The sequence below is a fragment of the Phodopus roborovskii genome, unplaced genomic scaffold, assembly GCF_943737965.1.
Source record: "Phodopus roborovskii unplaced genomic scaffold, PHOROB, whole genome shotgun sequence".
In the NCBI taxonomy this organism is placed as follows: domain Eukaryota; kingdom Metazoa; phylum Chordata; class Mammalia; order Rodentia; family Cricetidae; genus Phodopus; species Phodopus roborovskii.
The window spans coordinates 534868-548279 of NW_026125665.1; the positions used below are offsets into that span (position 1 = coordinate 534868).

Sequence of the window (13412 nt, forward strand, 5' to 3'; positions counted from 1 at the left end):
AATTCTAAGCACCACATGGTGGCTCACGATCATCTGATTCTAGTCTCAGGAAATCTGATGTCCTCTTCTGGCCTCCTTAGATACCAGGCATGTACAGGTAGACATACATGCAGGTAAAGCCCCGATACACAAAATATTTAAGAGTGTCAAATAGCCCCACCCCTGTCTCAGGGCTGAAATTCACAGTAGGGGGAAGGGGCCAGAGTTGAAGAGGATGAAAAACAGAAGTTATTTAAATTTTTATTAAATATACTCTCTTGGCACAAATGTTTAAAATATATAAACATTATATATAAACAAAATTTTTCATGGCATCAAAATAGAACTCCAGACTGGACAGTGACCATGGGAAAGGACAGCCACAGAGGTTGAGAGCCCCCAGGCCAGACTACTGGGAGGCACATGGGGAAGCAGATCTGGGACTCCAATACTCTCGTACCCAGCTGGCTGCCCAATGCAGGGCTCTGACCAGCCATCTGCATGGTGTCTCCTGTCCTCTTGACTTCCTGGTGTGGGGTGCCCAGCTTCTCCCCTCCAGTATGCAGGCCAGGCAAGGAACAGAGTAGGCAGTATACTCACAAGATGGGGATGGTCCCTCACAGCCACCACAGGCTGTTGGGGTGCCTGGGGACATGTTGAGGATGGCCTGTTTCCATCTGTGGAGGCAGGGAGATGGCCGAGCATCACAGGTACAAGGTAAGTAAGAAATACAATAACGGGAGGTGGGGGTGGGTTGTCACACGCCTTTAATCCCAGCACTTGGGAGGCAGAGGCAGGCCTGGTCTACAAAGTGAGTTCCAGGACAGCCTCCAAAAGCCACAGAGAAACCCTGTGTCAAGAGGAAGGGGAAAAAAAAAAAAAAAAAAAAAAAAAAAAAAAAAGAAATACAATAATGAGAAGGACTGCAATCCTGGAGTCAAGTCACCCTGCTTAGGCTCCACATGAAATGGCTGCCATCCAGCTGTGGGAAGCAACACCTAGCTCACCTCAGAGCCAGAGGTTTTGTGTGTAACCTGGGCCAGGATAAGGTGAGAACTAGAAACTAGGTACAGGAGGATTGCTGCAAGTTGGAAGCTAGCCCAGGCGACACACTGAGGGACATGCTAGCCAGGACTTGGAGGGTGGGGGGCCTGCCTCAAAGACCCCAAATCAAGAACTCCACACCTCAGGAAAGCATGAAGGCTCTGACATCTTGGGGAGTCTTTGAGATCAGCTGGCTGGTGGACCCAGGTGCCCAAGATACCATTGTGCTCATTCACACAGGCCAATTTTGGGCCTTCATTTGGCCGGGCTGACTGACAGCCTTAGAGGGAACCAGGGACCTACAGAAGGCCCAGAGTTCAGGGTTGGGCAGTTTCAGGAATTTGCACCCCATCTCCAAGAGTGCTATGCAAACAAGAGCCTTTGGGCCTGCATAGTGGCCCAGGTGACATGCTTTGGAAGACATCCCAGGTGAGGGAGACCCACATGGGTATTTCCAGGGGGGTCTGTTCCTGCCCCTCCTGTTGTGGTACCTCCTGGGAAGGTTACAAGCCAGGTAGTTGGCAAAGGTTAGGAGCAGCCCTTAGGAATGGGATGGGTGTAGTGCTCTGGGGAGAAAGCTATGTGGGCAACAGCAGCCATCTTTCACCTAGGAGAGGATGGGCAGGCATGGTGAAGGACTGAGGGACACAGGTACAGCCACCACTGAGCAAGCTGCAACCCTCCAGGGTGTGGTTTTGAGGGAAGGCCTGTCATATCTGCAGGCCAGGCACAGTCTTAGCAAGAAGGGATGGGCTCTGAGCCCAGTGTGCCAGTGGGCACTAGAATCAGTAGCAGGTCAGAAGAGGCAGGGCCAGGAAGTGCAGTTGACCCCTTAGAGGCCTTTGGGTAACTCCTCTGGGAGACTCACCAGCCACTCAAGGAGCTGAAGGGAGGGCACAACCAAGATCCATCATTACAATGTCATACCATGAGGGCCAGCACTTTGCTATGGGCCCCGCAGCCCCAAGCCAGGTCCCACCCTCCTGCCCATCCTTAAGGTACCATCAGGGCTACCAGCATACAGCTGCATGCCCTCCATCCACAAGCTCACCATCCACTGTTGTGTGGGCCTAGCTCTGCAGCCGGTGCAGCAGGATCTGCATGAGGTCGAAAGTGGTAAAGCTGATGCCCACGGCAATCGGGCCCTTCAGCCAGTTCATGCTCAAGCCCTTGTAGAGGCCCCGCACTGCACCCTCCTCACGCACGATGGAGCACAATGTGCTCAGGATGGAGCCATGATGGTGGCCTGTGACACCTGCCGTCTGCATGCGCCGCCGCACCACGTCCAGAGGGTAGGAGGCCGACTGCCCGATAAGGCCGGCACAGGCCCCGAAGACCATACGCTCAAAGGGGTAGGGCTGCGGGCGGCCACTGTACTCTGCAGGGCAGAGGGCACATGAGTGCCACACTTGCAGAGCCTAAGGCCCCACTTCCTGGCCACCTTTTCTCAGTTTTGGTGTGGGGGAATGGCATCAGTGTTCTGCCAATGAGTCACACTCCAGCCTAACATAAGCCATAGTTTTCAACAGTGGTCACCCAGGCTACATGTAGTTCCCCCTCATCTATGAGGCACAGGTCCCCATCCTGCAGTTTTCAGTGCCCTCTCTTCTGTGGAGGTGCATCCCATGACTTCCTTAAGAGTGTAGGGCTGCACAAACATCATCCTCCTAAATGGAGGACATACCTCTGCCTGACTTAATGAACTAATGAGGACTGTAGTGATGTACAGGGACAGCTGTGAGAAGGTGGTCTCCATCCTAGTGTCCTGCTGGACCACTCCATAAAGCAAGTGCCTAGCATAGCCCACACAAAGACAGAAAGGAAGATAAAAGTGTGCTGCTGTGGATTATCAGGTCATGGGGGCCAAGGGGCAGCAAGCACCTGCAGCAGGTAGGCATAGGCTCAATTAACGTGGAATGGACAGGTTCTATTATCAGATGGTGTTCTGTGACAGTCTCACTGGGTAGTTCATGCCATCCTCCTGCCTTAGCCTCCTGAATGGAGGGCAGGCATGAGACACCACACCCAGCTAGACTGAAAAGGTTTTAACATCCTGTATTTGTGCTGTGTGCAGACTTTCTTCTTGTCATTGTTGCCAGCTGAACGCAGTGTGACAGCTGTGCACATAGCATCTCCACATCCAGGCGGCCTGCCTTGCTGCCATGGGTGAGCTGTGGGAGGAGGTGCAGGCTCTACACAAATACCACACCAATGCACAGAAAGGCACAGGGACCATGGACTGGGAACCTTGAGGGGCCAAGAACCACCCCACAGATAGGCCGCTATCTTTCCAACCAATTGAGTTTTTAACACAGGGTCTTGTTATGTAGCACAGGCTGGCCCTGAGCTTGCATCAATGATGTCTCATTCTCCTGAATGCTCAAATCACATGTGCACCCACCCTCCTGGACTCTGAAGCCATTCTAAGAGTGTCACCCAGTCCCAATGAGAGGCATCAACTTACTCAGATTACTCAAAAGTTAACAAAAACACCCAGGGAACTGGGCTGCTGCCTATTTGCAGGGTGTTTCCTTCAATGCAAGAGGCCCGGGGTTTTGGTTTTATCCCTAGCACCTCACAAGATAAGTGTGGGGAGACAGCCTGTGACCCCAGTGCTAGAGATGTGAGGAAGGAGAATGAGGCAGAATTTAAGGTCTTTCTTGGCTGTAAAGCAAACTTGACGCCAGCTTGGGTTACATAGTGAGACCCTTTGTAAATAACTGAATACGAATGAACAGACACATTAAAGGTTACAATCCAGCTCCTGCATTCCAGACACAAGGTGTCTTTAAATTGTGCTCTGGGTCCCTGCCTAGCCTCCTGTGTGGCCCTGGGTGAGGTGGGTCCACAGGGACAGCTCCCTGAAATCCCACCTCTTCTCTCCATCTCTCCTTACCTCGATGCAGGCTCTTCAGTGACTCGTAAGTAAAGAAGCTGAGTCCTGCATAGGGAATGACACCCAGCACAGTGGGTGTGAACCCGAAGTAGAGGGTCTTCAGCCCTTCTTCTCTCGAGATGCGGATGAAGACGTGAAAGATGTTGCTGTACCTGCCGGGACCATGTGATAGGGTTAGTGCCTTCACCCCACTCACTCCCCCTGTCTAGGAGAGTGAGGGCACTCCATGGAGACAGTACTACCTGCTCTGCCAAATACGGGGCTGGTACCAATGCCGAGCATGTGCCAGGCAAGTGTCCTTGCCCCTGAGCTGCTAAGTAGACCAGGCTGGCCTCAAACTCACAGAGACTCTCATTTCTCTGCTTTGGTACTCAGCCCTCCAGCTCTGGTTTTTTGTTTCATTTTGAGACAGGGCCTCACTATACATGCTTGGTTGGCCTAGACTTATCTATGTAGACTAGACTGGCCTCTAACTGATAGAACTCTGCCTATACTTCTGGAATTATAGGTGGCACCACCATACACATACACAACTGGCTCTCTCTCTTAATGTGTATGGGTGTCTTGCCTGCATGTATGAGTGTGTGTGTGTGTGTGTGTGTGTGTGTGTGTGTGTGTGTGTGTGCTGGAAAATAACAGAAGGGGGCATCTGATCTCCTGGAGCTAGAAAGTTATAGATAGCTGTGAGCCACCACATGGGTGGTGGGAATTGGACCCAGGTCTTTGTAAGCAGCCAGTGCTCTTCATTGTTCCTATGGTACTTGTTTATTGCCTTGTTTCTTGAGAGGGGTCTGGATCTGTATCCCAGGCTGAATTGGGAACCCTGATACTACTACCTCAGCCTCCCTAGTGTCTGGGTCACAGGGGTGCCCCTCTGTGCCCAGTTTCTTAACATGGTTTTGGTTGATGTTTTTTTTTTAACATTTAATTATTTACTGTGGAGCAAGGGGTACAAGTGGCATTGTGTACAAATGAATCAGTGGGCAGCTTTTGGGAGTCTGTTCTCTCCATCTTCAAGGGTTGCTGGCCCTTGTGTTTGTTTTTTTAGAGACAGGGTTTCTCTGTGTAACCCTGGCTGTCCTGGAACTCACTCTGTAGACCAGGCTGTCCTCACACTCACAGAGATCCACCCGCCTCTGCCTCCTGAGTGCTGGGATTAAAGGAGTGCACCACCACATTGGCTACCCTTAGGTATTTTTTGTTAATAAATAATGATTTCTAGAACCCTGCAGAGTGTCACTCATTGATGGGACCCTCAGTGAGCACCCCACATAAGCCTCTACTGGTAGCAGCAACACCAGTATAGATCCTATGGCAGAGCTCACATTTCCTTGGGCGTCACAGCCATCCTCGCTCTGACCAGGTCCAGAGGGTAAGTGAGGGAGGCAGCTGTGGTTCCAGCCAGGGCCCCAGCCAGGAGACGGGGCCACGGGGGCAGGGCTCTGTGGACAAGCAGAATAAGTTGAAACTTGGGTAGCATCAGGAGTTGCCCACACCTCAGCCTTCAGGGAGGAAGGGGAGACCCAGGAGGATTCCAAGTGGTTGAGTTTATGGGTTCACTTAGGCCAATGTCAAAGGCATCCTCTGGTCTCCCTGTCTGTAGGAGTGTCTTCCCCAAGGCAGGAGCTACGGGAGCTACGAGCTACGAGCTACATGCTGCCTTGCACCTTTGGAAATCAGATTTGAGTGAGAGTTGAGAAGATAGCACAGGGAAAGGAATGGAGTGTGGGGTGAAAGGTGGGGGTAGGGCTGGGGCCCTATAGGAAGGGTTAGTGAGGGGTGTGGCAAAGAGGAGCCTAAGTGGAGTAATGAGTGGGGCCAGGTGAGGAGGGGCCTTACTCTCCACAGAAGCCATAGTATCGGCCCAGGATGCGCTTGTACTCCTCGTGAGCACTGAACTGGATGGCAGCATATGGAATCACTCGCACCATAGTGGCTGAGTTGCCACGCCATAGGCTGAGGAAGCCCTCATTGAGGTAGGTGAAGTAGAGGAGCCGGAAGGCCTCCTAGGAAGACAGATGAGGGGTTGGCACTCCTTTGCCATCACCAGCCCTGGGCACATTGCAGGCAGCACCATCAAATGCAAAGGGTGGGTGATGGCACCCCTTGCCAGGCCTGCCCAGTTAGTAGCAGCCTAAGCTGTGATCACCTGGGCTCCCAGCACCCTACTTTCAGGCCTCCTCAAATGCTGGATGTTGGTGATTGACATAACTGGGGGTTGCAAGGCTGGCTGGGAGCCCAGCACACACCACATGGTAGCTGGTCTTACAGTGATGCTTTTAAAAACGTTCTAGTTTAAAGGTAAGTCAACCTTTAAACTTCAAGTCCCACCCCACAGGTGTGTTAAGGTGGCAGTACAGCAGCCTCCACTCTTCCCAGGAGACCTGTGTACACTGGGCTCCTTGGAAACCTGCCCTCCCAGACCACCCATTCCACCTAGTCCCTCTAGTAGCTCACCTTGGCAGAAAATCTTTTTGAAGACACTGGAACAAACAAAAGCATAAGAGACCATGAGATGTAACGGTCCAGCTCCTCGGTCAGGCCCCTGTGTCTACAGCCCTGACACTGACCTTCACTTGATGTGGGTGGTGGACAGGAATGGACTAGGGTTGGGGCTCTGCCTAGGCCCCAGGAAGGGTAGTGGAGTCAGTGCAGGGTGCTTAAGAATGGCAATGCTTGGGGCTGTGAGGCTATGCTGGGGGATGTACACTGGAGAGGGGCCCCAATCCATGTCCCTGACACCAGCCTTGAACCTGGGTCTCCTCAGAACAAGTGCCCCACCCCAGTAAAGCAGCGCAACCTTGCCTCTCCATAGCCCCATAGGCCTGCCTTCATCCACACTACATGTCTTTAGTCACCATGTGGGGCAGGAGGCTAAGCTATGTAGGCCAGAAGGACTTGTGGGAAAGGTCCAGAAGTATAGGCCTCTGTGTAAAGCCCGAGAATATCTCCCATCCTCAGCAGGAAATCCCTGCCTGGGGCCACAGCCATGCTCAGACAGCAGGTGACAGGGACCACAGTCACAGCAGAGGGCTTGCCCTTTCTCTAGCCACCCTTTCCATCTACTGATCAGCCGGAGGACTCAGGGAGTATTAGCACAGCTAAGTGAGTAGCAGACAACCCCCTCTCTCAACAGCTGGGGGAGGCTGCCATCTTGACTATCAGCAGGAGGCTTAGCCAGTTTAGTACCCAGGGAGGGACATGGACTCAGGGATGACTGTGTCCCCAAAAGTTACAACGACATCCTCAGCCAGGTCCCTGGGAAGGTGACTGCTTTGGAAACAAAGTTTTGTGGCTGTGGCAGACTCAAGGTGTAGGAAGCTAGCCCTGAACAGTGACTAGGGGATGGAGTGGGGGGGGGGCGGGCTGTGTGTGGTAACAAACACATGAGATCCCAGCACTTAGGAGGCTGAGGCAGAAGAATTGCTACAAGTTCAAGGCTGACCTGGACTACAAAGTGAATCTGAAGCCAGTCTGGGCTATAGTATGAGACTAAGTATGTTACTTGGGGCTGTGGGGAGAAGGGGGGAGGAGACCACTTGGCTGCTTCCATATTGCACAAAGACAGACACACTCACCTTGGAAGATGATCTTGGTTCGGTCCAGGGGGGCTACTGCTGTCTTGGCAAGTGCACCAGCCAGGGCTCCGGACAGCAGGGAGCTGAGCACTTGTCTGTGGTCTCTCTAAAACAGAGCATCAGGTCATGGGCTCAGAAAGCAAAGTGGTCAAGGCCTCACAGGGCTAGAGGGGCTGCTCACTGGAGGACCAAGACCCCAAGAAGTACCAACTCCCTGCCTTAGCCTAGGCTCACAGACACATGCCATCACAGTTCCATGTGGTTTCTGGGGGTCTGAAGTCAGTTCTTCATGCTTGACAAACACTTCTTTACTGACTGAGCGATCTCCCCCAGCCTTTTTTTCTTCCTCCTTTTTTGTTTTGTTTTATTTTGAGACAGAGTCCCTCTGTGCAATCATGGCTGTCCTGGAACCTGCTTATGTAGACCAGGCTGGCTTCAAACTGACAGAGATCCTCCTGTTTCTGCCTCCTGAGCATTAAGGGCATGTGATCATGTCCTCCCCATTTTGAGACAGGATCTTGCCCCATAGCCCAGACTGTTCTAAAGCTTGCGATCCTCTGCCTCAGCCACCCAAGTGTGCATCACCATCCCTGCCCCCTCTCTTACTTTCCCCATTCACCTCAGTGTCACTTGAAACCCTGCTTGGCCTTGTGTAGTTACCCTCTTGGGGCTAACTAACCCCTGTAAGTTGTCCTGAGCTGTCCTTCCAACTTGCTGGTTTTCACAACTCTCATGTGCAATCTCTGGCCCCTCATTTCCACCCTTGTTTGTATAACTGCAGCGTGGCATTTTGAAGCACACCCTTTTTTCTTTTCTTTTTTGAGATAGGGTTTCTCTATGTGGCCCTGGCTATCCTGGAACTAGTTCTGTAGACCAGGATGGCCTTGAACTCAAGCAATCTGCCTGCCTCCCTGCCTCTGCTGGAATTAAATGTATATGCCACCACTGCCCAGCACTGGAAACAAAATTTGGAGCTGAGATCACAGGGTGCACACTATGCCCAGCCAGTAATTAGCCCCTCCATAAGAGCAGAACAGTACCAAGCAATGGCTAGCAGGCAATGCTGGGGATTCAGTGGCCAACAGGGAGAGATGTTGAGAGTTCAGTGGCCATCAGGGGGTGATGTTGAGACTTCAGAGGTGATGGGGGGGAGGGTAATACTGGGAGTCCAGTGGTCAGCAGGGGTCAATGTTGGGGGTCAGCAGAAGACAATGTTGGGGGTCCAATGACCAGCAGGGGGCAATGTTGGAGGTGGTGAGTGGTGACTGAGGGAGTTTACTGGTAAAGGTACCTTCAGTAGGCCCCTGGTAGGGGAGCAGAAGCTTCCCCGAGGGTTTCTGGAATGCTTTACATTCTATCAGGCAGTCAGCTAGCCTCTTAAGAACCATGACTCAGTACCCCATTAGTGACTTCCAAGCTGGCCCTTCCCAAGTGCCTCCTACAACCCAGGGAAAGGTCAGGAGGACCACAGGGCACTGCCAGATCAGATACAGACCCCATGGATTTTGTGATTCTTGGTGTAGTGCCTGCCAGGCCTAGTGATGCCCACTGGCTGTGTCAGTCTGTGTTTTGGGTTCAGTATGACATCCACTGGCAGCAAATGTCCACAGGGAACAAGGGTGGCCCAAGCTGACTGTTTTGCTGTTGTCAAAGTTTTTGAGATGGGTTTTTGCTTTTCAGCCCAGGTGAGCTGGGAACTAATAATTCTCTGGCCTTAGACTCCTGAGTATTGGGATGACAGATGCACTCTAGCATGCCTAGCTGCACTCACTTCAACTGTTCTGCTGTTCCTACTCTCCAGTGCCTCCCACAGTTATGCATGAGGCTTTGGCCTCTTGCCAGATGTTGGGCCTGGTTGGATCCATACATCAACTAGGCTTTGATGATGCATCAGGCAGCAGGCATCTTCTTGTGATACCTCATGGCCCTTGCTCACAGTAAGCACAGATAGAAATGATACATGCTATGCAGGGGGTGTGAGGATGGTAAGGACCGTACTGTGCTCTCCTGACCCAGTGAGGACCCCAGAGATTGTCCTATAGCAATGGTTCTCACAAGGGTCACCTAGGACCATCAAAAACCACAGATATTTATAATTCATAACAGTAGTGCAATGAAAACAATTTTATGGTTGGGGTTCACCACAACATGAGGAACTGTATTTAAGGACTGCAGCAATAGAAAGATTGAAAAACAATGTCCCACAGGGAGGTAAATGCAGTACTTGCCTTTGAGGAGACAGCCCCAGACAGAACAGTTTCAGCATCTTCACGCAGGCGCACAGAGCCTTCCTGCACACCATTACCCATCCCAGGTGTGCTGGCTAGTGGGAGACTCAGTCCTGAGGAATGAGAAGGGCTGGATGAGATGAGCTAGACTCAGTGGGATGGTGACTGTCCAATCAAGGGTACCTTGCTGTTGACTTCCGAGGCTCACCTAGGTCAACTCCAATGGCCTTTACTTTATTTGACTTTCTATTCCCAAGAGGAAGAAGATGCCTTTGGTCAAATTCTAAGGTCACTGTGCCCTGGCTCCATTTTTTGTTTGTTTGTTTGTTGTTTTTCAAGACAAAGTTTCTCTGTAGCTTTAGAGCCTGTCCTGGAACTAGCTCCAGGCTGGTCTCAAATTCACAGACATCCACCTGCCTCTGCCTCTTGAGCGCTGGAACTTAAGGCATGCACCACCAACGCATCATAACAAACTTACTTGTACATGACTACCACAAACAGCCTGTTTTTCTGAAGTAGTGCTAGCAGATCAAAAAGGGTAAGAGGCTGGCTTAGGTCACACAGTGGGGAGGGAAAAAGTAGGACTTTTTGACCATTACTAGCATGGCAGGGAATGGAGGTCAGGGGACCTATATGCCCAGAGCCACCTAGTATCAGCCCCATCACTAGCCAAGGGCTCTCTTCAACATCAGCTGCCTGTTCTCTGCACAAAGAAGTTAGGTGAAGGAAGGCCTTGCTCCCTGCATTCTCCCCTGAAGAACTAGCCCAGTGCAACCACCTGTGCTCAGGCCCTACCTTCTCAGGTCATTGGTCCTTAAGGGGAAGCAGGGATGAAGGAACGATAGAGATGCTGCTATGTACCATTGTTTTTTGATGTCTCAGAATTCATAGCAGTAAGGAAACAGCACTGGCTGTTAAACCACACTGCCCTCAATGTGGGCCTTAGTCCAGGAGAAACAGGGCCAGCCCACTGTGGGTGGGACCGCCCCTAGGCAGATGGTCCTGAGTGCTATAAGAAAGCAAGCTGAGCAGAGCATTCCTTTAATCCCAGCACTCAAAGGCAGAGGCAGACAGATCTCTGTGAATTTGATGCCAGTCTGGTGTACACAGTGAGTTCCAGGACAGCCACGACTACATAGTGACACCCTGTCTTGAACAAACTAAAAAAAGAAAACAAAAAGACAGGAGTTTAGGGGTATACCTCCGTGGTAGAGCTTTTCATGTAGTGATAGACTGAGAGAGGAAGAAAGAAGGAAGGAAGGAAGGAGGGAGGGCGGGGAAGGGAGGAAGGAAAGGAGGGAGAAGGGAAGGAATGAAGGAAGGATGGATGGATAGATGGATGGGGTCAGGAGGTAGGGAATAGATCAGGCACTATCTTTGAATCCCAGTGAGGACTCTGAACGTTGAGTCTGGCCTGAGTCCAGATGAGCCCACTACAGAGCTCTACTTGATGACACAGGTATATCTGATGAAAACAGAAAAAGTCATGAGGTCAGCACAGCTGTTAGACAAAACCCAGCAAAGCTCAGACACATGGTAGCTGCTGTACCATCTTTGGTTTTCATCTCCACCTGCTGCATACTTGGGAGACTTTTAGTATTTGTACAATTTGGGAATATTGGGTTAATGGAAATTTTCTTATGAATCATTTATGCCTTCTCTAAAGAGCACTGCTTCTAAGTTTCCCCAGGAAAGTCCTGAACACACCACCCTCCCACTTTTAGGGAGACATGCTCATCTACTTAAAGGTCTTCCTTCAAGTATGAGATATTCTTGAATCATGTGCCCCTGTACTTACACAGGAACAAGATAATCAAAACAAAGTAAACTGAAAAAGGTCAACAAGATTCGGTGGGCTAAAGAAGTTGGCCACAGTTCAGATTGCAAGCCTCTTCCCTATACACTTAGGCGATGATGCAGCATAGATAGTAACTAAGTTAGATTAGCTGTGTCCTCCACAGAAATTTATATAGATGGCCAAAGAATGATGTGGAAAGATGATAAAAGTATTCTATAAGGATATAAAATGCAAACATTGTATTGTGCCAGAATTTGAATAACAACTACAGCACCTTTTGCCTGCGGATATTTCTTGGGCACTCTGACCATTAAGAGTTAATAATACACTGCTTGGGACATGGCAGTATGCCCAGTATGACTTGAAGATTGTTTTGGTCTAGTGTCCTTGTACCCACAAAAGCTACCAGCCTGAAAACAGGCTGTCATATGTCTCTAGATTCTTAAAAATTGGGTTATGGGGTTGAGTAAAAATGGTTATGAAAGATAACTGTTTATCAATGACATCAAAACTTGAAGGAAAATGATTGAATATAACATTTCTGTTCTGTCACAGTTTATTAATGATGACTAAAAGATGAATAAGATAAAATGTTAAACACATGTCCAAAAACAAAAATGATATGACCTATGTTTTGGAACAACATGAATGTGTCCCTGCTTATTGAATTCTGTATAAATAAAGAAGCACTCAGGCTGCTAGTCAGTCAAGCAGCAAGATTCTCCTGACTACCATGGCCTGGCTCACTTCTTTCCCTCACCAACTCCTTACATCCTCTTCTAGGACCTGTCCACCACTGGGGATGGCTCCTGGCAGACATAGTTGATGAGTTAGAAAGTTATGCTGCTTATAAAGCCAGGAGAATCCTAAAAACTCAGCCCAGTCTCCAACTCCAATGATACTACCAGCCCCATGAGGTGGTGATATCACCCACTCTGCAGGTCTGTGGTACCTAGCCTGGGCACCTATCTGTTTGCACATCCTGGAGTCACAGCCCCTCAGGACATTAGCACTCCCTCTCAGGGCCCAACCTCTTTCTTCAGCTCATGAGTTTCCCAGGAGTAACGGCAGCAGCCCAGGGTTACTTCTGATGTACTCCAGAGGACGAGGCAGGAGAATCACACAAGCTCCAGAAAAGTCTGTGCTGCATAGTGAGACCTTGTCTCAAAAACAGAAAAACAAAACAAGTGAAAGAAAGCTATTTCTGTCAATATTTACCCTGACAATGGCCAGGCCAAAGCTCAGCACATAGCCCAGCAACCCAGGGCTCATTCCAGAACAGTTGACTTGCAAATTCAGTTGAGTATTCCTCCAAGTCAGTATGGAACTGAGCTACCTCTCAGGGATCTGTGATTTGTCAGAATGCTGTGCTCATAAACCAGCCAGCCAACATGCAAAGTGGGCTTATATGAGGGGCTAGGGAGGGCAGGGCACTGATGGGAGCCACTGCAGATCAGTGGACAATGTTTGCTGAGCTCCACCTATAGCGCCTTCAAAAAAATTACCAGGGAACTGGACATTGGTGGCACATGCCTTTAATCCCAGCACTGGGAGGCAGAGGCAGGCAGATGTCTGTGAGTTCTTAAGTCCAACCTGGTCTACAGGGCTTGTTCCAGGACAGGCTCCAAAACAATGTAGAGAAACCCTGTCTCAAAACAAAACAAAACAAAAAAAACCAAACAAACAAAATTACCAAGGGGCTGGAGAGATGGCTCAGTGGCTAAGAGTGCTAGCTGACTGCTCTTGCAGAGGACCCCAGTTCGATTTCCAAGCAGCCACATGTTGGCTCACAAACATCTGTTTGAGGGGACTGGACACCCATTTCTGGTCCTGGTAGGCACTGCACACATGTGATGCACAGAAGAACACTCATACAAATAAAAATAAAA

The 13412-nt window shown here is 50.2% G+C and overlaps 1 protein-coding gene across 1 annotated transcript; it reads right to left on the reverse strand.

The window, feature by feature from the left end:
- Nucleotides 1-1635: 1635 nt before the first annotated feature.
- On the reverse strand, nucleotides 1636-9848 carry Slc25a42 (solute carrier family 25 member 42). Its single transcript, XM_051178061.1, has 7 exons — nucleotides 9726-9848; nucleotides 7498-7603; nucleotides 6377-6402; nucleotides 5759-5925; nucleotides 5245-5361; nucleotides 3920-4071; nucleotides 1636-2401 (listed from the first exon to the last, which is right to left on the reverse strand). Exons 1-7 carry the CDS (start codon nucleotides 9804-9806, stop codon nucleotides 2094-2096), a joined length of 957 nt encoding a protein of 318 aa, XP_051034018.1. The 5' UTR covers nucleotides 9807-9848; the 3' UTR covers nucleotides 1636-2093.
- Between the last annotated feature and the right edge of the window lie 3564 nt (nucleotides 9849-13412).

Excerpts from the sequence above, each read along its gene's own strand:
- Slc25a42 (XM_051178061.1), bottom strand. The coding sequence starts at position 9,806 with ATGGGTAATGGTGTGCAGGAAGGCTCTGTGCGCCTGCGTGAAGATGCT. Across the intron at positions 5,926-6,376 it reads CAAAAAGATTTTCTGCCAAG|GAGGCCTTCCGGCTCCTCTA; the intron begins GTGAGCTACTAG and ends CTGTCTTCCTAG. Across the intron at positions 4,072-5,244 it reads GCTGTGACGCCCAAGGAAAT|GTACAGCAACATCTTTCACG; the intron begins GTGAGCTCTGCC and ends TGGTCCCGGCAG.